General features: G+C 35.5%; 1 protein-coding gene across 1 annotated transcript; it reads left to right on the forward strand.

Annotated features, from left to right (window-relative positions):
• Positions 1 to 415: 415 nt before the first annotated feature.
• Positions 416 to 26,677, forward strand: LOC127839557 (uncharacterized). The gene is made up of 3 exons (XM_052367945.1): positions 416 to 521; positions 24,406 to 26,640; positions 26,672 to 26,677. The coding sequence occupies exons 2-3, from the start codon at positions 24,583 to 24,585 to the stop codon at positions 26,675 to 26,677; spliced, it is 2,064 nt and encodes a 687-aa protein (XP_052223905.1). The 5' UTR covers positions 416 to 521; positions 24,406 to 24,582.
• The last annotated feature ends 1 nt before the right edge of the window (position 26,678 follows it).

Here is a 26,678-nt window from a genome sequence, read left to right on the forward strand (position 1 = left end):
ATATATATATATATATATATATATATATATATATATATATATTTGATAGTGAACTTTTTTTTCCGAGAAGTAGATTTTTCGTTGTTTTTTATTATTATTTTTTTTAATTTTAAATTATATTTTTACTCATTTTTATCGTAGTCACACGCGAACCACCTGTACACATAATTAAGTAGTCATCATAATATTGTTTTGCGGCTTGTTGTTGTTTTGAACTGTGATACCTGATTTTTACTTTAAAAGTATAAGCTATCTTTTATTACTCTGCAGTCATGAAACTATTTCGCTCCTATCATTAATTTTGCATACTTCGAATCCTCACTGCCGAAATGAAGGCAATTATGGAATTTTTGCTCATTGGCCCATTCTAAGGGAAATAACTAGCACCAAACGTAGCTGAACTCAGTTGTCTGTCATCTGAAGCAGGTGCAGTGAAGACTCCCGCAAGATGGCGCATGTGACGTCATAGGCGCGCGCTGTTCAAGATTGTTTACAACGGATCCCATTAAGCGTTTATTGAGGTAAAATACGCGTCTATTCATGGTGCTTTTATCACGTTAGACGAATTCTTTTAATGTAAAATTTTAGCGTAACTTAAACACATGCTTTTTACAATGCTCTTGCAAAAATGTATTGCAAACTATGTTTAATTGAACAAAGAAATGCCACATGCGAAACGGTCACGCGCTAATTAACGGGAGCTGTCAAATTGTAAACATTGCAGATTTAAGGCCTAAATACGCTATATTATCATTAATGCATGTACAAATCCATATCATAGTACACAAACCCAAATGCATGTTTATTATTGTGAAATCCAACGATTGCTATTGGCTTAATTTTATTTCGTGGTCGCGAAAATAGGTTGCGTAGACGTCTAATTGTCAACACTAGATGTGTATATTTTCCTTGAGTGCCATTTGGTTTGGCTCAGGGCAATTTGCGAATAGTTTTTTGAAGTAAATTGAAATGATTTAAATAGTTAAATGTTTCGTGAAATACTTATTTGATTGGTTGAATTTAAAAGAAAGCAATAACTGTCCAGGATACATGTTTATTTAAGTTGCTTGCCAAATAAGCAAGGATGGTTAAACTTCCATGTGTTGTACATATGGCTGCATTCTATTCTTGTTATGATTATCATGAATACAAATGTGCCAAAATAAAAATAACCCACAAGCACTCATTATGATTTGAAAAAAATAATCATAGCATACACATAGTTGCAATAATTCAACTCTCACTTTTATAACCAAGAGCCAGCATAGCAAAAATCATCAAAGGCGCTGGGAGAACGTTTATATGGACTAAGCGTACACATACAAATTTAGTAGTATTCCATCTGTCCGTATCCGCAAAACCGCATCCGCAAACAAATAGAACAAGTTGCAATACTCTGCGCTTATTCCATACATCCACATATCCACACGCGCAATAGGCGTCGCAAAAGAACGCTCAAGCACGGAGTGTATATTGATAGGAGATGAATCGAGTATTTGACCCTTACTGTAGTAAATTCAATCTTATGCAAATACTATTCATCCGATTTTATTGGATTATACGTTAAATTGTTGCTTATTAATTCCTCTTTCAAAAAAATATAACTTTTAGTATATTCCTGTTGTTATTAATGGATTTATAGCGAGTTTAACACAAGAAATACACAGTTTATGTTTTACCACCGCGCGTTTTAACGTGTTGTGGCTATCAATCTTTTACGATTAGCGTACAGCGAAGCGCCGAGGTTATACATTTTGATATTCCCACTCACGTCTTTTGTTAAATTAGAGTTTCATTTCTCGGCCGATTTTGACAAATTATATATCATTAGAAAGCTTACGTTACGTAGTAAAAGGATATATAAATATATATTAAGTTTTTCTTCTGATTTCGACAGCCCGGCGAGTTATAACTTTAACTTTTTCAAATATCATACCGTTTTGGAGTTTTAGAATCTAGATTTACGGTTGACATGTTCGTACTTAATACCAATTTGTAGCGTTTATATTTGGAGTTCAGTTTTTAAAATTACATCTTGCTTAGGAGAATAGAATTCTGTATACGATAGCATAAAAAATTGTTTAAAAACGAAAGTAATTAAGAAATGAAGGCGGAAGAAAGTAGCGCGCGTTCCTAAATGCACTGAACTGGCGATTATGCTTTTGTTTAGAAACCGGCCATTGAATTTTCTTTGCCATGATTATTATATTTTTTATGGAATATATTGTAGTATTTTGTTCACGAAACATATCAATAAAGCTTATTATAAATGCAGTGCCTTCCCCAGGAATTTTTTCAGGCGCCCCGGGGCCAATCGGGGGTGGGTTCGGGGTGTTCCCTCCCGACGTTTTTTTTTTCATTTAACGTGTCAATTCACGTTCTGTGGTGCGTTATAACTCAAAGAAAAACAGCGTCAAAAGACGTCATTTGGTGCGCTATGACTCTTCAAAAAAATCTCCCAGTCATTTAAAAATATATTTTTCTATATTGTTTAATTGTTTTAAAACTTTTCCGCACAGATAGTAAAATCCCGAATCGAACGATTCCCCAATACATCCGTTTCAACCCGACTCTATTACTGTATACTTACTAATTTTCAAGTTTCTATTTATTACCCGATAATCCCGTTTATTCCGTTTTTATCAATCTCTTTCTGGTAAATATTTACGATAAAAGCTTTCAGTTATTTCTTTAACACAAACCTTGCCATTTTTTAAGTGACTATTTATAGATGATTTGATGAAATATTGCCTCTGAATATGCGTCAATCCCCTGACCTGTTGTGGGCTTGTTAAAACGCTCAATACACGCCATTTGTATGCAATAGACGCGACGTTGTACATGCTGCATAATTTTCGCGCTCTTTTTAATTGAGAAAAAGATTCGACACAAAATAAATCTGCACTGCACTGCTAATTTGAAGCAAAAATATTTAACCTTGCGGTAACATTTACATTCGGAAGTGTGTTTCGGATTAAAAACGCGTTAACATCGACTTACGGGAATGGGTTTCTGATTACAGATTTAATCAGTCCCATTTGAGATTTCAACAAATATTAACCGTTGCGTTATAAATTCAACGATAATTTGTTTAAACACTTTACGAGTCGAATAAATGTTTTGACGGAATTATGCATGAAATTCACGTTGTCCACGAGGATAACGGCCGGTTGCCATCATCAGTCTTCTAACTATCGATTATCGGACGAAACATTTGCAAGTGTGCGTAATTAATTCAACGAAAATTTGTTAAAGCGCATTACGTGTCGAATAAATGTCAGAAAAACGAGGTGAATCAGTTCTATAAATGGACATGTTGAAATATACATATACTGGAATTAAATAAATTGTTATCACATAATTGTAACCGGGAGTCATTTGCACAACTTACTCGCTATAATAATTAATTGTTTACCACTTGCAATTAATTTCTCGTATTAATTATGAGTCATAGGTAACACTTGTTTACAGTAAAAAGGTGTGATGATGATGCCCGAAACCGTCTTTAATGTTCTGTACTGTACTAATTACCGGTTTTATATTACTCAAATGGTACAACTTCTTGCTAATCAAGCTGCGATAAACTCTTACTTCATGCCCGACGTCAATCAAAAATAATGGTCGATAGTTAACCCCCGCCCTCATAAGCATTCGCGTAACCGATTGGACGATGAACTTCACAGTTTGACGACTGGAAAGTTACCAGATACATCATTGTCAGCATTTAAATGACCGTGTAATGTGGCTAAAATAATCGATACGCGCGTCATGCTATTCTCTTATCAGTGGATTATCCATTACCCCATGTGGTGTTTATGGCGATTACTTGTGAAAGTAGGTACCGAGTGCTCTTTTAAAACAGGGAATATTGATACACTGATAGGGAAACCTTGATTTTTTTGGACAATCTACACTTTCTTTTACTGAAGAATACACTGATCGGAAAATTTCAGGCGCCCCGGGGACTCTGATTTCGAAATTCAAGCGCCCCGGTAAGGGGCGCTTAAATGGCCTGGGGAAGACCCTGAAATGAATCTTAATAAATTAACGATTTCAGCTCTTGTTTATAACACAGAAAGGGTGTTAAATTTATGATGAAACAGCGTATATAGCGGACCCTCTCAATATTATTCAGCTTTGCATGCATAATTGAAATAAAATGGGTGTCAAAAACATTCATCGTTTGCTGTTTGTTATCAACGAGGTAATTATGTATAATTATATAAAATGTTATTTACCTTAAATTATCAATTTATTCAAGATTCTTGAAAATCACGGTCGGTGTTACGCGGGTCATTTCGTATTTTGACATCAGGTCATCATGTCCAACTATTCAAAATCAGATTTTTTTATACTGGGACGATGACGGCTTAGATTTAGACAGGCAGACAGATAGTTTATTCAGACTTATACAACAGTACATCGTCTTCAACTCAAATATATAAATTATTTTTAGACAAATTGTTAGGTGATAACACATATAGGAGTGATGATTCTGAGAATGTTGCCATGTTTCTTATCCGTGTAATCTAGAGTCCGTGGTTTGCGCATTTTTATCGCGGTGTTCAATAAAAGATATCTCAATAATCTTGTTTATTGATAGATCTGTGGTTTTATTGCCCCTGTGTTCAGCACAAACCAATTATCTCGTTATGATCAGATACTGTGCCGACCAATACTAAATAACACTATGGTGTCGTACGCCACAGCAGGGACCTATACTTGTATATTGGTCCCTAACCACAGGTGGTAATGCTGGTCAGTTTACACTTTTTATGATACCTCCATGTCTTCTCGTGGTATTGGTGGTCATTTCTTGGAGTAATGTAACGCCAAATACTCAATTTTGCGTTTATAAGATATGTAGCGTATTGAAAACATTTATAGTCATCTGCCCATACAGATTGCCATAAACTAAATACTGTATAGATGTCAGACAGCTTAATCATAATAATTATTAGTGCTTAATACCTATACATGTACATTTTAAACATTTAAAAAATCTAATACTTAACATTTAACGTATTTAGCGGGTACCGGTAAAAAAACTCCGTCATTTGGTAGTCCTATAAAGAGTGTATGGTAGTGTACGGAACAACATGATTAAAAACAGCATTCTCATTTGACCACAACGGGGTTAAATAATCTTTCTGAAAAATACAAATAATACAGAGTGATAATTTAGAATTCTATATTTTTATAACTCTGATAACTTATACAGATATTTCAATATACATGCATAGACAGTTGACCGTTATTTTAAAGAATCTTTAAAAAAAAATAATTTATTGATAATTTATGGTTAATAACCTTTCATATAATTTTACATAATTACCTTTTTGATAATAAACAACAAACGATGAATGTTTTGACACCCATTATATTTTAAGCAGGGATCATATTTTCCCGCAACCCCAATCGGTCCGGATTAAAATGGGGGAAAAAGTATCCGAAAAGTTTACATCCGAAATCATGAAAAATACGTTATTATATATACCATTGCTTTTGCCATTCACTTAATACACGTAATAAACGTACAAGTTAAATTCCATTTGGCATTTGTTTTAAACGGAACATACGAGTTTTCTCAATTGTTTTTATCATTTGCTATATCATTGTTTTTTCGTGTGTCGTTTTCAACAGACATTTTATTCATCGTTGTCAACTATTATAAAGCTGCGTAAGTTGTAAACGATGTTTTAAATCGTTGTCGACTTGATAATAGCTTACAAACATGCTTGGAAATAAACACATCTGTGCGGATGTTGGCTACTGACTATAACAAAACAACGCAATAGTAATCGTGTGCTTAATACATAAATACATAAATACAAATAAATATTTAGGACTAGGCAACAGGATATAGTACAATCATACATGAATGTCATTAATAATGAGATAAGATAAAGATAAGATTCTACTAGAGATTTCTACTAGTTTTTATATAATTTAAAAAATGTTGTGCATGAAGCCGCTGACCTGCATCTATACGTAGATCTAAAAAACTGCCATAAAATTTGCGAGCATAAAACTAAAAAGAAACGAAAACAAAATGTGGTAACGCTAAGAAAGTGGGTAAAAACGAATTATTTAAGTATCAGATCGAATCAATTTCGGAGTGAACTGGTCAGCAGCTTCCTCACAATAAAAGGTTGCAAGTACATATATGCATTTCAGCACAAGCAACAGGCAATACAAAATATTTAAACAATAAAACTCAGCAAGATAATGTTGACATGCAATACAAAAGCACAAAATGTTTAAAAAACGCAAAAAGCACCAAAAGCACAAAAAGCATGGACAAATAATGAATAGCAAATGTACACAATCCTGTCATTGTCTGCACATCTTCAACACGATGAACAATATGGGATTACATGTTTATTAACTTATCAAGCTTCTTGTTGTTGCAAAATATTTGCCGATTCTTCACTGAACGCCACTTCTGGTAAATAACCTCGGGCTCGAACGCAGACAAGTCAGGGCCATTGATGGCAACGCGCATTAAATTGTCAAGATTTTCCAAACCCATTCTGCATCATAGACAAGTTTTTATGAGGTTTTGAGCTGAAAACCCACGTTCACAGTCTACTGTACTGACAGGGAGCACCCTGCAGATGGCAAGAAGCCCGTCATGTTTGGGAACTTTGCCCACATCTCTTCTTGAGACAGTATTTTGTCAGCAAGCCCCTCGAATGATGACACTTTGAGGTCGAACATGTAATTTTTGAACAGAGAAAATTCTTGGAGGGCTCCCTCTTCACAAACGGGCGGCGATTTGCCACCGATCTCTTTTCCGAAATGCTTCAAAAGCACAGAGATTTGCTTATTGCCATAATCGGCCTTGTCTTTAGTGGAGCTTGGAAAGTCGGGCGGGTTGAACAGCATCATTGCTTCCCATATTTCAATTTTTGGGAAACGCTCCTGAATGCTGTTCAACAGTATTTCTGCAAACTCCGATTACGCAACAGGCAGTAGTGTGTCTTTGTGGGATTGTTTTATTAACACCCCATGAAACGTCTCTTGCGTCTCGTATGTTGTCAAAAATTCACGCAGGTTTGGTCCATAGGAAGGTTTCTCAACCAAATACTGCTGTTCAATGGAACAACATGCAGTTCGGATAGTACCAGTAAGTTGACTGTATGAAAGCTTCTCTAATTGCATGCAATGCCTTTGAAACCAAAGCAAGTTCCGACATGATGTCAGAAAAGAAGTGTGTCAGAAATAGAAACTTGTATGTTCTGCAAACTTGAAACAATGACAATGCCATGACATAATCATCGGAATCGCTTTCCATTGACTTCAAAAGCCAGTGCAGTGTTTTTCTCACATTCGTTACACTGTTAGCAAAACTTAACCAGCGAACTTGGTGCACAGCTGTAGGTTTGACTTGTGGGTCTTCAAGAACATCTTGCCAAACTTTCAAATGCTCAAGTCTTTTACTCGATCGACAAAAAAACGAGTAAAGTGAATGAAGCAGGCCTTCGTAATATGCGACTTCTTTCACAGACTTCGCTGCATCAAGGCTACTCAATGCCAGTCTGTGGGCAGCACAATGCATGTCAAGCATAACTGGGTTGTCCGATTTCAAGCGAACAGACACACCATTTTGTTTTCCGGTCATGACTGCGGCCCCATCAGAGCTAAACCCATACACACGTTCTAGGTTTATGCCACGGGCCTTGAGAACACCCACAAGCAAGTTGTGTACCACGCCAAAATCTGCAGCACTGAGTTTTATCAACGTAAGGAAACTAGTGTGCATGTCTCCATCGTGCAAATAGGTCACATACACAATCAAGTGTTTCTCCAAACCAATGTCTGTGCTCTCGTCAATCATGATACCGAGAGCAGGGCTACTTTTCACTTTTTGTAACAAGGTGTTGTCTATGTGGTTTGATATTATCTGTATGAACTCCACGCAAGCATTTGCATCATGGTACAAAGATCTTGTAACAGGCGTGTCATTGCTGACTTGTAACTCGCAAAGTATTGGATACTTTTCGATAGGCATGTTTGACTTAGCAACTGTAAACGCTGTGCGAATCAATCTACAGACCGCCAGTCTTATGTTGTCAGCATTTTTGCACATACTTTTGTCAACAGACGACATCCTTTGTGCTAACATGTCTGATTCCATTTGCATGGACGTTTTGTGACCACTACTATTCTCGTGGTCTTTCAATATAGATTTGCGAAAGTTGGTAGAACCTTACGAAAATTTGGACAGGTTGTTGTGTTTTACGCACATAGAGCACAACATGGCTCCATTGTCATACTGTAGCCAACTAAATTTGCCCAGCCAACTAGATGTGAAATTTTTACTTTCACTACTACTGTCATGCCTTGCCTTTTTGGAACCATGCGCAGGGGACTTGTCCCGCTTGGGCTTTGATAATGGGTTGGCACTTACAACAGCCGAATCTGTACCATTGCCACACCCGCTAGAGAGAATTTCGGAATTTGAATCGACAATTCTAGACACGTTTATGCAACTTTCATTTCTTAGTTGCAGACTAATGGGTTGCTCAAGCCGACAGTCTGTTTGAGAATCCGGTTTGCCAGACCGGTTCTCATGTGAACTTGGGTCGCTACTCCCAGTCACTGAATATGCACGTAACACCGGTTCGCTACTCCGGTTTTCATTCGGTTTCAATTGAGTTTGCAGGTTTTTTTTTCCACTTTTTGGGAAGATAGCCCATGGCTTTGGAATTGGGAATTTTATCGGCATTTTCATGAAATTGGGAAAATAATGTATTCCAAACGAAAAGTCCACTGATTAATAAGGGAAATACTAAATTTGATAGAAGTCTTTATAATCATTCAAATTAAAAGAACAAAATCATATAATACTTTGTTAGATGTAATTGATTTAAAATTGAGATAAATTAGACACTTCTTTCTAAAAAAAAAAAAAAAAAATTTTTTTTTTTGGAAATTGGGAATTTTTTGCCACATTTTGGGAAGTATACTTTTTGGGATTGGGAACATAACAGAATTTCGGCTATAAAATAGAGCCAAAAAAATCCCTGGTTTGTAACCACGCAACAATCTTGCGTTGTGCCATTTTTCAATGAAAATGATGAAAAATCTAAGATTTAAGGTCTATAAGTAATATCTTGGTGTGATAAACATACACATCAGTAAACAAATAGATAACTTATTCGCGCATATGAGCTACAAACATTTCTTTTTAATGCAATTACAATCGTAACAAATTGTTTTGTTTCACATTCACGTCAATTAACATCAAAGACCGATTATATACCAGTGCGCGCTGTCACCTTAGCCTCTATACCAATAATAACTATCAATAGACGCACAATGATACCGATAATCGATCGATATGTACATCACAGGCCTTAAGTCTCTTTAATTGTTTTGCGGTTTTTGCAGTTTGAGAAATTTTCAAACACCCTCATTAATTTCGGACACGTCTTTAATCCCCTATTCATAAGTTTGTTATTCTTGGTCGGACGTGCAATAAACCGGTCCAGACCGGTTTAGAGACTGGACTGCAGCGATAGATTTATCAGTTTATCACACCTAATCGAGATAAGACTGTCATTAGGGTGTGCTTTGACGTGTATATTGTGTAACTTGCAATCGATTTTATGGGAATTTTAGCAAACAGATTCGGACCGACTGTTTGGGATTTTCAATTGGTCTTTCATGACCCCAATCGGTCTAGGACCGACAAAACCGAAACAAATATGATCCCTGAATTGAATTATGCAAAGCCGAAAAATATCAAGAGGGTCCGCTATATACGCTGTTTCATCATAAAATTAACACCCTTTATTGTGTTAAAATCAAGAGCTGAAATCGTTAATTTATTAAGCTTCATTAATACTTAGGTTTATTGATATGTCTCTAGAACAAAATATTTCAATTTATTCCATAAAAAATATAATAATCATGGCAAAGGAAATTCAATGGCCGGTATCTAAACAAAAGCATAATCGCCAAGACCGTAGCATCAGTTCGGTTCATTAGGATCTCGCTACTTTTTTTCGCCTTCATTTCTTACTTGCTTTCATTTTTAAACCATTTTTTTCTTCTATCATATACAGAATTATATTCTCCTAAGCAAGATGTTATTTTTAAAACTGAACTCCAAATATAAACGCTACAAATCGGTATAAAGTACGAACATGTCAACCGTAAATCTAGATTCTAAAACTCCAAAACGGTATGATATTTGCAAAAGTTAAAGTTATAACTCGCCGGGCTGCCGGAATCAGAAGAAAAACTTAATATATATTTATATATCTGAAAACTACGTAATGTAAGCTTTCTAATGATACATAATTTGTCAAAATCGGCCAAGAAATAAAACTTTAATTTAACAAAATACGTGAGTGGGTACATCAAATGTATAACCTCGGCGCTTCGATAAAAGATCGATAGTTACGACACGGTCACGTGACTTAAACACAACAAGATATTTGGCGTAACGGTCCCGTTTCTTATCCGTGTAATCTAGAGTCCGTGGCTCAAGTGAGCATTCTAATGCGGATGCGGACAAGATACGGATGGCATTTAGCACGATGAGGGGGCTGTCATCTAAAAAATCAACTGAAAAACTAAGCGAATTCTTGAAAAATTACCCGGAATTATACAACCAACGCAGTTCTGCATATCGGGACTCGGATTTCACTTCAAATGTTTGGAAAAGCATAGCCAAGGCACTAGAAGAAAATGTTTCAGGTAGTTACCATTTGTATTCTTTTACAAACAAAATGATGATTTTTATCTTATATCTACTGAAATTCACGCTTGTCCTTCATTATAATCATCTCAATTGTAAATTTCAGTTTTATCCATATAATAAAAGAAAGATACGTTCGACGTATGCGGATAAATGGAATATAGCTTCTGTATTATGATTTTGCGGATACGGATGCAGATACAGATGCGGATAGATGGAATACTAGCCTTAATGTCATAATTGATATATCACCAACATGCATTTTCTAAAATCGCCACAAACACCATTATGTTTTGCAGTGACCTGTACGTGCAACTAATCAAATGGTCATCATGCCTCAATTACAGTCTACACTATGCGCTTGTGTTGCACGTCAACATTAACTCATTTGCCTACCTTTCACTAGGGCCTTTAAGCACAGGGTAGTGCAGGGGTTAATTTGCCCTATAACGCTTGCAAAACTAGGTAACCTAGCAATGAATTGATAAATGAGATGACAAAGCAGTGGTTTTTAGCTCACCTGAGCGATAGCTCGAGGTGAGCTATTGTGATCACTCAGCGTCCGGCGTCCGTCCGTCCGTCCGTCCGTAAACAATTTGTAAACATCTTCTTCTACTAAACCATTGAGCCAATTTCAACTAAATTTCATGTGGAGCATCCCTAGGTCATGGGACAAAAGAATTGTTAAAAAAAATTTGATCGCATAACCAAGATGGCCACCATGACCATATATGGTAAAAACCTTAAAAAATCTTCTTGTCAGAAACCGCTCATCAGATTTTCAAAAAATTTCACAGGGATGACCTTTGAGGGCTCCCCTGAAAAAGTTGTTCAAAGAAATTTGATTCGTCAAAAAACATGGCCGCAGGAGCTCGTTGAACTTTGCATGTTTATTCGTTTTTGCCTATTTTGTGAAAACTTTCAAAAATCTTCCACATTTTTTGTCCGATCCTTTCCAAATTTGCACAGTGTCTTTATATCAATGAGGACACGAACCCTACAAAAAATGAGCATTATTGGTCCATGAAGTACAGAATTACCTCCCCTTGAATTGAGAAAATGGTGTTTATGCAATAAAGTCCAAATTTTTCATCCAATTCTTTCCAAACTTGTAAGGATTTAGCAAGGTTCAAACAAGGGAAACAACTACGGTTTATGCATGTTCTTTTTATTACAGATTTGCCTCCCTTTAATTCATTCAAAATCTCATTTTACAGCAGAGATTCCAAATCTGACCTGTAAATGAGCCCCATATTTACTGCTGGTGCTATGTTACCTTTTCCCATTTGATCATTCTTAAGTATTGGTCTTGTAATGCTGCTACTGCTACTGCTACTGCTACTGCTACTACTACTACTACTACTACTACTACTACTACTACTACTACTACTACTACTTCTACTACTACTACTACTACTACTTCTACTACTACTACCACTACTACTACTACCAGTGATTTTTTTTGCTCAAATTTACAGCCGAATTTCGGCTGCTTCCCAATCGCAAAAATACACGTTTTTTCCCAAAATTCTGACCAAAATTTCCCAAAAAAAGCCCAACTTAAAAAAAAAAAAAAAAAATTTTTTTTTTTTTTTTTTTTTTTTAGAAAGAAGTCTCATATATCTTAATTATGATTTCTTAAATCTAGGTCTCAACTTTATTTTTTAAACATCTCACAAAATATATAACTTGAATTTAGTCATTTTTGTCCATAAATCATTCCCAAACTTGCCACTTTTATTGATTAAAAAAACAAACCAATTTGACCAGACTCCTTTTCTAGAAAACTCCCTGAACATGCACTTAAACACAATATCACTTCTATTACTTATAATCCTATTTATAATGCTTAATTTTTCCCAATTTCATGGTTTATCGCACTATTTTTCCCAATTTCACGGTTTATTGCGCTAATTTTCCCAATTCAAAAGGCACAGGCTGTAACAAATTAAAGCAAAAAAAATCACTGACTACTACTACTACTACTACTACTACTACTACTACTACTACTACTACTACTAGTACTACTACTACTAGTACTACTACCACCACCACCACCACCACCACCACCACCACGTCTACTATTACTACTTCTACTACTACTGCCACTACTACTACTACTTTTACCACTACTACTACTACTACTACTACTACCACTACTACTACTACTACTACTACTACTACTACTACTTCTACTACTACTTCTACTACTACTACTACTACTACTTCTACTACTACTACTACTACTACTACTACTACTACTACTACTACTACTACTACTACTACTACTATTACTACTACTACTACTACTACTACTACTACTACTACTACTACTACTACTACTACTACTACTACTACTACTACTACACCACCACCACCACCACCATTCACAGTGACAAAAAACGTATTCACACAATGGCTGCTACTACAACTTATAGCCCATATATGGGGGCATGCATGTTTTACAAACAGCCCTTGTTTCTATGGGATTTTAACCACAACTGTTCATGTTTATCTCCGACACATATTTTTAGGTCACCTGTCATGAATCGACACGGTGAGCTTATGTGATCGTGTGATGTCCGGCGTCCGTTGTGCGTGCCTGCGTGTGTCTGTGCGTCCGTCCGTCAACAATTTGTTTGTGTAGACAGTAGAGGTCACAGTTTGCATCCAATCTTGATGAAATTTGGTCAAAATGTTTATCTTGATGAAATCCAGTTTGGGATTGTATTTGGGTCATTTGGGGTCAAAAACAAGGTCACTAGGTCAAATAATAGAACAACCTTCTGTAGACAATAGAGGTCACAGTTTTCATCCAATCTTTATGAAATTTGGTCAGAATGTTTATCTTGATAAAATCTGGGTTGGGATTTTATTTGGGTCATCTGGGGTCAAAAACTAGGTCACTAGGTCAAATAATAGAAAAACCTTGTGTAGACATTAGAGATCACAGTTTTCATCCAACCTTTATGAAATTTGGTCAGAATTCTTGATGAAATCTGGGTGGGATTGTATTTGGGTCATCTGGGGTAAAAATCTAGTTCAAATAAATAGAAAAACCTTGTGTTGACAATAGAGGTCACAGTTTTCATCCAATATTTATGAACTGTGGTCAGAATGTTCATCTTGATGAAATCTGGATTGGGATTGTATTTGGGTCATCTAGAGTCAGGAACTAGGTCACTAGGTCAAATCATAGAAAAACATTGTGTAGACAATAGAGGTCATAGTTTTCATCTGATCTTAATGAGTCAGGTGAGCGATTCAGGGCCATCATGGCCCTCTTGTTTTCAGTTAGGGGGGAAAGGGGTCGGGTCCCCTGAGGGAGATAAAATTCGCGCGTAAAAGGGGAAATTTCAATGCTTAACAGTACACAATCAAGTTTTAACACTATAATTTACCATACATAGATAGAAAAACATTATTCCAAAATATATACGGCAAAACAACATGTTTTTTTTATCCAATATACACATTGTAAAGTTGCAATCTCGTATGTGATTGTGTGTAAATGCTCTTGCAACAATTGGCCATTGATAATACAATAGCATATAATACACTGATCAAGTTTGTATGCCTTTTCAACAATGTTGAAGTTTGTACAGGCAATATAATTCTACCAAAATCGTCCTCATTCTGTCCCTTGTGTTTAAACCATTTCTGAGAACATCTAAAATGCGTGATTTAAAAGAATTCTGTGTTTCACCTACCATTAAAGTTAAAACAGATTTTTTATCAATTTTTTTCTGATAGCTTTTGCTGTTGTGCGACATGGTGGAATACATACGTTTTGCAGTAGATGTCGTTATAGTGAACAACGTACGGTTTGCGGTAAAGGAGTAAAGGCTTAAAGAAAGTAAACCAGCAGATGCGGCAGTTCAGGAAAATTATAGTAACGAAAGACATAATTAAATGAGGTATTGATTAAAATTGAATAACACTTCCGAGAGTAGAGCTATAACAATTCAGTTCGATGCATCGAAAAACCGGTTCAATGCCGCTGATTCGCTTTTCGATACCAATACGGCCAATTTCGATTTGATTCACTGCAATCCCAACTGATCCGCATTTTAAACCTTACTTTCCAAATCCGTCGTCTAAAGTTCTTGTCATTTGTAATACCTCTTGTGATTGGTCAATAGCCAATGTGGCATCCAATGAATGAATGAGTAACATGCTGAGCATTACATCAGTCGGTAAAAAGGCTTCTGCAACCACGCCGAAAGATGCACCGTAAAAATTTAAATCAAAAGTATGGGAACCTTTCGGGTTTCGAGAAGGTTCTGATGCAAAGGCAACTTGCAAACGTGTTGTGTTGACGTAAGTTACCCATATGGTTTGTTTACTAAACTGTGTGCAATCTGGTAACATGTTTTTATGCTCCCCCAAAATTTATTTTGGGGGGAGCATATAGTCGCCACTTCGTCTGTCCGTCAGTGTGTCCGTCCGTGCAAAATTTTTGTCCGGGCTATTTCTCAGCAACTACCGGTAATGACTGGAATTCAATGAAACTTTATGGGAAGCTTCACTACCAAGAGGAGATGTGCATATTATCAGCGGGTTCTGGTCGGATGAATTTTCACAGTTATGGCCCTTTTAAAATTTTCCATTAACTGTTCATATAGTGTAATTTTTGTCCGGGCTATTTCTCAGCAACTAATGACCGCAATTCAATGAAACTCTTTGGGAAGCTTCACTACCAAGAGGAGATGTGCATATTATAAGCGGGTTCTGGTCGGATGATTTTTCACAGAGTTATGGCCCTTTGAAATTTTCCATTAACTGTACGTATAGTGCAATTCTTGTCCGGGCTATTTCTCAGCAACTAATGACTGCAATTCAATGAAACTTTATGGGAAGCTTCACTACCAAGAGGAGATGTGCATATTATCAGCCGTTTCTGGTTGGATGATTTTTCACAGAGTTATGGCCCTTTGAAATTTTCTAAAAAAAAATGTCTTGTCCCCCCAACTACTGTGCCCTCAAGACGATTCCTTTTATCGGAATATATAGTGCAATATTGTGACCAAAAAAAACTTTGGGGAGCATCGCCCGTCTCCGACGCTTTCTTGTTTTTTCCTGTTAAAAACGTGATACATTGCGCATTTTATGCTATTTGAGAATAATTGAAAAGGAAGTTTTGTTCAATAAATTTGTTACTTATAAAACAATGTTGCGTTTTTAAATTTCATTAAAAAAATAAACACTTTAAATGTACAACTTAATAAGTTAATAACAAATACCAAACATATTATATCATGCTCTGGACAAACCAAACATGAAATAGTTTGCAAAATAAGCAGCAAATAGTTTAATTTGAATCGAATAGAAAATAATCGAATCGGACCATATGGTATCGATATCGAATCGAATGATGGGTGAATCGTAACAGCTCTATCTGGGGAATTGTTCAAATGTTTGGGGGAAAAATATATACTCTAGAGATGGGGGGAATGGGGCCGAATAACGCTGAATATTTCATTTAAAAAAAACACTTCAAAGGTTTGCAAATGTTGCATAATTCCCATGAAGGGACTAGGTAGTTGCAGTATCTGAAAAAAACAACACTGAGCAGATAATTTCAAAGGGCCCTGGGACTCTGATGCCAAAATTCCAATTCCAGCACCATGGCGAGAGATTCTCAAATTGGAAAGCACTGAATGCAGACCCAATTGTGGGATGGGGGAATTTCCATCAAACATGGGTTAACTTAACCACGTGACGCTATTTAAGAGCTTAGAGCACTGTAATTATTTAGTAATTACGCAAAATCAACGACTGAATTTTTAATGTTACATGTACCTCCTTTCAGAAAAGTTTGCGAAAGTGAAAGCAAATTTCTGAGATACGCGTGTTTCGTTAAATTTTACCGAGTACACTTCATTCCGGATCGCGATATAACTTGTCAGGTCATTTATGCATGTGACCTATAATATGAATGCATAGTTTGGCAATCTCAAAACACGTTATTTACCTATATATTGCACTATGTGTTATGACCATTGGTGTAACAAAAAACATTATTCAATTGAAGTATTTTCAAATGCCTATCATGAAACGTGCTATCCAAAATCATTTCCAGATTTCATTATTCACAGAAAGTTAAGAAAATTCTAGCAACAAAGAAAAATTTCTCTGTATTTCATGTTCAGATGAAAATCATGCGAAAATTTGACTTCATGTTCAACATCACGTCATTCTCCCAAGTGGATTTTAATATTTGATTTCTGATGAAAAAAAACTTCGAAGCGCAGAGGCAATTCGAAAATAGCTTTGTGAAAACAGCATGATACCATAACAGCCTGCAAATAACTCGCAGTCTGTTCAAGTTTTATGGTGTCTGCTGCTCATCAGTATCTAAGGGTTGGAGATGAAGCCTTTTAAACTTGAATCTAGTAAGAAAGGTATTGTATTAATAACTTTCTAAGGGACCACAAATGCGTCAAAATATGTTTCTACGTGGTAAACTGGTAAACGGTTAAATACACCACTTTGTCTGTCTGATAACAAATGTCATGCTGCACATGAGTGAACATGAGCCAGTGACACATTTAAGTGCTCATTTAAAAGCCTGCCGGTACTTATGTTAACCAATAGAACATGGTTCATCTGCAGGTGTTAGATAACTTTGGGCAGGTGTATTGCTCAATGACATGTTCATGAAGGAATGTTTAAAAGGTATCTAAAGTGAATTTCATAACTGTTACCATACATTTTCATAAATAACATGGCAACTGTGTGTATCAGTTTTAAACATATTAAAATTGATGTTAGAAAGCATTATTCAAATATTTCCGTTAAAACTGCAAATGGAGGGCAATGCTATTATTTTGTCTAAGTCTAAAGGTAGTTAAAATTTTCTGTAACAAATTAATAATAACTCTTAAATTCAGTTTACCCAGTACCTAGTAAGAATTTAATAGGACAAGTTATAACTAACCTGTTGCATCGTAAAAAAATGAATTCCCATCAAAAGTAGCTCCACAAGGTACCAATATAGTTAATCAGTATAATTGTGTGGTTGTTTAACCAATATAATATAAATAAAGTTGCCTTTAAAAGGCTTAATTGCCAACAACTTGTTGTTATAAATATTGGGCAACATGCAAACACCGGCTAGCTACTGTGGCCAAAAACGTCTGGGAACCCTCTCAGACAGGTAAGGAATTCAGTTAAGGGCCATAATTTGTGTGCTTTACTCACTAATCAATTCTTAATTTAAGTATCATGCCCTTGTTCAGACTTCATCATTAATAGATTTATAATCTGATGACCGAAGCCATGATTATTATGTCTGATTTTATAGCCTAATGACCCTTAGGAATTAATTTTATAAGCCCTTGTGATGGTTGGTAAAATAGTGGCCAATAACATATACTCCCACATTGTGGAAGCAGTAAAAGCCTTATAATCATTGGTTGTAAACAATTTGTGTTTTTTTGATTACAAGAAAAGATGTCTCACCATTCAATGATCAAAGTTTACAGGCTGAATCAATATCATTCAATTAATATAATTAGCATTTAATGATTTTTTGGTGTTGAAATCTGTTTAAAGAGATCTTAGTATTTAAATGTTAGTCTTATACAATTAGTGTCCGTATGCAATAACATTAATAGCACCAATATTCATCTTAATACATGAGGGTATATTTTATCTAGTTATTATATTAATTTTATATACTGATTGAAATCCAACCATGTTTCCTTATCATTGATTTTTAGAAAATATGCTTTTTGACTCTTTAGTAGTCGCAGTAATGAAACACAAGGTATTAAAACCTAACAAAATCTGACAGACTCAAAGATGTGAGCCATTGAGTCAGTTTTGGCTCTTGACATTTTGTAATAAAGTAAAGACCTTAATTGTTTAAATCAAAGCAATCAAGTATAATTACAAAGGTTTGTTCAAATGTTTTGTATAGAGAACTAAAAAACAATGGCTTGTAATGCCAGATATTTAATTCTTAGTCATTTTCAAAAAGGGCACTTGTTTTTCTGTCCAGTGGATGTCCAGATGTGTTTGCGTTGTGTTTGCGTTGTAAAGATGTATATCTCGTTGTGAACTGATAGGCAGTGTATGTGGAAGATTGAAATTCTGATTACATTTGAGTAGAAAGTGCCCAACAGTTGAGATCACTAACTGTAATAGACTAATTGGACTTGATGATTTTGTGGTATTCATGTTGCATGATTTAAAATTAGGAAATGGAACGCGTCTGACATGTAAATTAGTGGAAGATGACAGCCTGTGAAAGTGTTGATTTATTATTTTGGTTTTGTATTATGAATGAGTCGCTTATTCGTGGTTAAATAAATTGCAAATAGTGCATGCATTGGCTTAAACATTATGCCCCCGGTAGGGTGGCATAGCAGTTGAACTGTCCGTTAGTCAGTCTGTCTGTCCGTCTGTCCGAAAACTTTAACATTGGCCTTAACTTTTGCAATATTGAAGATAGCAACTTGATATTTGGCATGTATGTGTATCTCATGAAGCTGCACATTTTGAGTGGTGAAAGGTCAAGGTAAAAATTCAAAAAATAAAATCCAAGGGCAGGGGTGTGAAAGTTCAGCGGATCGGGTTGTCCGGGTTCCGTGATTTGCGTAAATTCGAAAAAATGGGTGAAAGTACAACCGAATCCGCGGGTGTATTTCATAAGCGGCCCGAAAAATCTGCGGCCTGCGCATATTACACTGGTATTCTGTCTAAGCATTTTTTTAAACGAGCGATGTCATTTGCTGTTGTTTCCCAATCTTCCAATTAAAATCAGTCTTTAAAATGTGTTTCATATTTCTTTGCCGATTCGATTGCAAACGACAACTTTGTGAAGCTTTAATTAAGACGAACGAACAAATCTGACAAAATCTCGGAGATTTAACAATTATTGAAAAACAAATTTAAATGGGAAAGGGAAGAAACAGCAGTGGATATAAATCAGAAAGTGATACCACTTTCTGTATGGGTACGGAAGATCAACTGTCTTGGTAAGGCTGAAGTCATATTCTATTCATGTGAAAAAATATTGAGCTATGTAAACGGTAAACTGTTGTAAATTGTTGTTAGTTGAACACTGTAACATTGTTGACCTTATGTAGAATTTAAAGGCATTGGGCTCAAACGAAAGATTGCGTCAACGTTCACAGGTATCGGAACTCTCATTGATTTTGATCACAATTGATACTGGTGACTTTGCATAACATGTTAAGTGATTTTAAAATGATTTTCATAAAAAAATCTTGTTGATAAGTTTAAGATGGTGTTTATTTAAAAATCTGTTTTAAGGTTTGTCATTGCGTAATGCACGCAATTCGGGTAGTCAAAATCAGGCTACAGAATTTTCCTACCCTCAGACTTCACCCCAATCACACCCCTGAAGGGAAGTAATAAGCTTTAAAAGGGAGATAATTTCTAAACCTGCCAAATGATATATTGAAAATTTATTTCAGAGCGGCGAAATAGGAGGCATTGTGTTTTCAGGTCGGACCTCAAAGACCTCGTGAAGAGGCCGGTAGGACCTGTAAATAAACTCTGATTTAAAAAAAAAAAAAAAGGCATTGTGTTTCTGACAAACACGTCTCTTGTTTAGAATATTTCTGCTCAAATGTTCCAACTTGAAAATATTTTTGCCTAAAATGTAACACAAAACAATATTAAATCAATTCAAAACCAGATTATTGACATCAGGCCCAGCTCTGCTATGTGCTATTGTCTAATTCACATATATGAATATAAGGGAGGTTCAAATTTCAGAGAATTCTTGAACAATTTTGCATGTATTGAGACATGTTGAAGACTTTAGTTGGTGAGTTATAATATTATTTTTCGCACATGCAAAAGTCTTTCATGCGGAAAAACTCCTGAAGTAAAGTGCTGTCAAAAATTAATTCATTGTAACTTTATCATGATTATCAAAGCTTTATGGGGATTTGAGTATCAAATGTCCCCTTGCTCAGGGATTACATTTCAGTTAACCACATTGCTTCCTTCTTGGATGACCATAGAGGATGGACGTTTTTGAATAACTGGACCACTATTGAAATTGAATAGCTATCAATTTAAAAAAACTTTTCAGACTTTTTTGTGAAGCTTTCAAGTGTGAAATATTTGAGACGTTTTGATTTTTTTTATTGGTACTAGAATTGATTGCGTGTCGAAGCGAGATGAATTTCTGGTCTTAGACTAGTGAGGAGGCTGTTAAATGATATTTAAGGAGATTTGTTTTGATGTGATATGCATCATTTAAGATATTGTGTAAATTATAAGAAAAAATACTTTAAAGAAGTCACAAAGATTCAAAATTGATTATTTACCCATTAATATGAACTGCAATCAGCGCTTCCGTTAGCTTTTAAAAGTTGGAAGTCCTGACTTCCAAGCCTAAAATTTTGGACGTCCCACACATAAATTTTGAAGTCCTGATTTCATTTTATAATTTTAATATACCTACATGTTCCAACTCTATCTATTACCCGATAATCCAGTATAATAACGATTTCTATTTTCAAAACCAAAATACGGACAATAATGACGTCCGCAAACGTCTGCCATTTTACGCAAGTTGAATTGTGGGATGGGGGAATTCCTATTGAACATGCATTAATCACGTGACGCGATTTGAGAAAATAGAGCACTGTTCATATTTAGTAATTATGACAAATCAACGACTGAATTTTAAATGTTACATGAAAATTATGATCGACGACAAATACTGTATCCGAAAACGACTGTCCGAAAAAAATGTACGTGTTTTGCACATGAAATAATCTGTGCACATCGTTTGACTGCAGAAAATGAAAACCAATAACTAATTAAATACGTAAGCAATATATCATTTGGTTAACATATTGCTTTACAATATGCTATTGCACTACTTTACTTCGCTTATCGACACTTAAAATATTTCAAGATGGCGGGCATTTGACTTGTAAGATTTTTGGAAACTAGCGAAGATATTTCGTCAGTTGCAGTTCATGTCTGTACCATCTGCTAACAAATCGGAAATAAATAAATAAAATACCGGGGAAAATCGGTACTGAAAATTTCCGGAATGCCGACTATTAAATTCGTTCTCAAATTATCGCGCACTTGAACGAATTTTCGTGAATTAATTATTTGTCGGTTATTTCCATACTGTCTTCAGATTTTTTTTCATCGCAAATCAGGAGATTGATAGACAATTTTTCTATCGCCAGAGCCTAGATTTCATTGCATTGGCGATCAGGCGATGGGTTAATTTTGCAGACTGCTTATTTTCAAATGCGTATAAACAAATGTGTTATCCGAAATCATTTCCAGATTTTATTATTCACGGAAAGTTACGAAAATTCTAGCAACACATAAACATTTCTCGTGCATTTCGTGTGCATATGAAAATCATGCAAATATTAGACTTCATGTACGACATCACGTCAATCTTCCTCAGGGAAAGCGTGGACTGAAATATTTGATTGCTGAATAAACACATCCTAACGCAGAGGTTGCTAATGTATACAGCTTCACGTGGGGTCTGCGTGTATTCGGCTGCCTGAGTGCTGATTGGCTGATGCGCTTACCAATAAGACTTTGATTGACAGCTTGAGAAATCAATATTGGCCACTCGCTGTGAAATTCATTGAAAACAGTAGCCCTAAGGCGAAGTTAACGGTCTGAATAACCCGATTTACTGTTGACATTTGTACGTGTTGTGTATTAGAAAATAGCGTACATGCGGATTATCGGACGTCCAAGGGACTTCCACCATTTGCATAATGGACGTACCACTGCCGTTTTCGGGCGTAATTTACGCCCGGACGTCCACTAACGGAAGCGCTGTGCAATTAACATTTCGTGTTGAGAATTGAAGAATGGTTTTGTTCCAAGCACTTTCCCATTGAAAAGGCAATAATTGAATTTGACTTTTGGAATAGTACATGTAGTATGTTTATAGTTCTCATACTTTGTCAGCTGTGTCTGTTAAAATAAAATAAAAACAGGTTTTTAGTCAAAGGAAGAGACCTTGTTTGACTGTTTTTGCAATAATGGTTGTTGCCATTATTATTTCCATGTAAATGAGAATATTTTTAACAACCCAACCCTCTACGTAATTAAAATTTATTGCTGAACCATGAAGTAACAGTCTGTTCAGGTTTTATGCTGTTTGATGCTCATCAGTAACTAAGGGTTGGAAATGAAGCCTTTAAAACTTGAAACTAGCAAGAAAGGTCTTTAATTAAATTTAACCTTCTAAGTGACTACAAACATGTCAAAATACATATCTAAGTGGTAAAAGGTTTAACCTTCAATAGCAGGGTGTTTGAAGCCTAGAAGCACATCTGATTACCAATATTTGTTATAACCTAATAAAAAACAGGTTGGTAGCATACACAATATTTAAAATAACTTAAATATTTATTAGGCTAAAGGCCTGATGAGATAAGATTAGGTGACAAAGTCATGATATTTGAATGGAGTTGTCCCTATCTTTAATGAGATGTTTGTTACAAATTATCATCAAGGCCCCTTTGATCTTGTCTCTTGTTACCTTCTGTGCTATTAATGAGTTTCCATTCTATTTAGAGAGGAGATAATCTCCTGTAAAAACAAAAACATCCTGAATCTTAAGTTTGGATCTACCTATCTTTTGTGACCATCTTAATGTAGCAATATAGCGGCCATTGTTCATAGTAGTATGACTTCAGGTACCATAGGGCCATACAATAAGTTGATACATTTGGTGTAATGTAACTAGCGCATAATGATTTATTGTTTGATTGTAGTTTTTTTCATGTCAATGTAGTTTAACTATAGACATTTGAAAATGTTTCTGAAATTAAATCGTACTTCAAATGATCCACCGCAAAAAAGTTTTAGAAATATTTGCTATACTATGTGTATGACATTTTTGTCACAAATAACTTGTTGGTGATGTTCCACAAATAAAGTGTTGCCATTATTAATAATATGCATTTTTATTATGTAATTTGTTATAAATATCAACTGACAAGTTGACATAAAGGACTGGTGAAACTTTTCTAGCATCCTGCGTCCTGTTTCGCTTGTCATTTTAACTACACAGTACAATGTAGATAGATCTCATTTAGGAAAAGTTCAGTGAATTAGAATTGTTACTCTGCACCTCTTACTTCTGAGTATTTGCCATTTGTTTATTTTGACACTGAATTTTTGTGTGGATCATAACTCTTAAACTATTAAAGCAATCAACAAGGTAGTTGATAGGTAAAATGATATTTGTGTTGTTCTTAACAACATAACACTTAGCTATCAACATTAAGCTTCATTTGCAGATAGACGTCATGTAGTGGATTTTCAGTTCACAAGAACTGTTATTCTATATCACATACATTTGAAGTAATTGCCCTTTATTTTCATCTACTTTATTATCCAAGCATAATTGTAAGACTTCTTATTGTGCTAGGAGAGCTTTACAACATGATTGTCCATATTTTACGATAGGGATCCAGCTTCTGATCACTCAGCAGTCTCACAGAGTCATAGGTTCCGTATGGTTCATATGTTGAAGTACAATTCATATTACATGTAAAGTTTTGGTCTTGGAAAATGTAAGCTGACATAACCCTTTCCCCCATTTCAAATAGTGAATACAGTTCAAGGAACCCACAGGATACATGTACATAATAAATGGTACATGTATTATTATTTCTTTAGTGTAACTTTTATTTTATTTTATTTTTCAGATTCCAGGAAAGCTGTGATCTGAAAACTGGGTTAATTCACTTCCACAAGAGAAAGAAATGTGACGGGCAAAATCTTTACTTTAAAGTGTCTGGTACAGTGTAAAAAAACTGAGAGTTATCATAAATTATGCGTGTAGACAGGCTTATTAAAACCAACAAACAAAGTATGGTGCTGGCATGAAAAAAAAACAAAATGCCATCATGGAGAAGCAAGAAACACTTGATGATGTGTCTGAACATTGTTATCCTAATTCTATAAACATGTATTCAAAGATTTCAGTAAGTGAAATGATAAGAAAATGTGAAAGTGACACATTAATGGAGTATGATTCTGTAACAGATACAGATAGTTCTATTAGTAGCATTGATGGTGAAGTACCTGATGAATTCAACAGTTCTCTGAAAACTTTGATAAACTTGTCAGGGTGTTGTATTGACGATGATACTGACAATGAGGCAGGTGTCACAGATGAACCTGCAATCTTGGAAAGGTCTGTTGGTGCTAGTGAGCGCAAAACTTTGCAGAAACCAAATCTGAAGAAGGTAGCATGTCCATTGGCAAGTATGGAGTCGTTAACTGACCCTGTAATAAATCATAAAGGTGGCTTTGATATTTCTGTTTGTAAAACAGACAAAACTGTTGAAGTAGTAAATGAACTAGACAAAACTAAACCTGATGCTCTAATGGAGGAAATTGAAACTCAAAATTGTAGCAGACACCTGATTTCTGGGCAGCAGTTGATCACTGTGCAAATGAAGACTGAGTTAACTGACATCAGAGAGTGTTTTGAAGATTCTCAAGATAGTGCACTAAAAAACAATTGTGAAATACTAATTGAAAATGTAACAAATATTGAAATAGAAAACCCTGTAATTGAAAGAACTCTTTGTATAGGCACATCATCACCATCTGAAAGTGCATCAGGTAATGAAGAAACCAAACCTGATCATGTTGATGATGAACTCCATCAAGTGATGGAAACTGCATTAAATGCCTCTGTACCAATAGTAAGCAGAATTGTTAAAGACTATCTGGCCAGTTGTGAAATACTGGACAAGGTAGAGACTGAACTCATGCTTGAAAATGATATGGACACAGGTTCTGGTGAAATAATGAGTGACAAGATTGTTGATTCTGAGGTTTATGCATTTGCTGAACATAAAAACAATGACATGACAGGGCAGTTTGGTAGCTCTTTTTCAGACTGCATGGACAGAGATAGGTATTCAGTGTATGGAAAAGAGAGATCCAAAAGTCCAGTCACTACTATGTGCACTGAAAAATGTTCCAAAGCTGAATTCAGGGATGATTTTCAAGAAGTAGAAAATAGCAATGAAGTGGACAAAAATGTGAACGATGTTTTGCATGCTAACCACATACATTCTGAACCATTATGTTCATCAACACCAGTCCATGCAGGAAGAATAAAGCGGGTATTTGCTGGCAAGGACTTTGAGTGTTCTTCTGTATTTATAAATCAGACGTCAATAACTATGTGCACTATCAATGGGAACCCTCTTCCATTGTGCACTTCTACACCTTTAGTAAAATCTAATCAGGGTTTACAGCAAAGAGACATAAACATTCATCAGAATTGGGCTTGTGACAAAAAGAAGTCTGGTTGGAAGACAGAAATGGCAAGAAATGAAAATATATACACCCATAGCGAGGAACTTCGAGAATTAAAAGACAAAGAAAATGTTGGACTAGAAAGAAACAACAAGGAGAGGAAGTCAAAACGAGTAAGAAATAAAATCAAGGGGACAAGGAAAGAGAAATTTAAAGAATACATGGGGCCAGGTTTGACTACGCAGTTTAATACTCAGACAGAGAATAATGGAGACTTAACAACATGCATGTTAACAGAATACAAGGGCTTTGGTCTTACAGGACCTTTACCAGTAGATGAGTGTGTTTTTGGCAAAAATCTTTACAAAGGACTGACTGAAAGAAACATTAATAGTATGAATGGTGAAATAGCTGCTGAGAATAAGAAAGAGACACTGCTAAAAACAATGTCAAATGTCGATTTGATGACACCAGCTGGTTTGGAAGGTTTTGCCATGCCAAAGATCGACACAAATGCCATAAGAGCAAAATTCAATGCATTTCTTGGACCAAAACGTATCAGAGCTGTGCAGAAACCTAGAGACAATAACCTTGATCCATTGAAACAACAAATACATGCATTGAATAAACCTAATTCTCAGGCAATTAACACAGCTGGAAAGAAGGTCGTATTCAATCGCTACTTCTCTGGACCAGTCTTGAA

The sequence above is a fragment of the Dreissena polymorpha genome, chromosome 7, assembly GCF_020536995.1.
Source record: "Dreissena polymorpha isolate Duluth1 chromosome 7, UMN_Dpol_1.0, whole genome shotgun sequence".
Classification (NCBI taxonomy): domain Eukaryota; kingdom Metazoa; phylum Mollusca; class Bivalvia; order Myida; family Dreissenidae; genus Dreissena; species Dreissena polymorpha.

Coding starts and splice junctions, on each gene's coding strand:
- LOC127839557 (XM_052367945.1), top strand. CDS start 24,583: ATGAAAAAAAAACAAAATGCCATCATGGAGAAGCAAGAAACACTTGAT.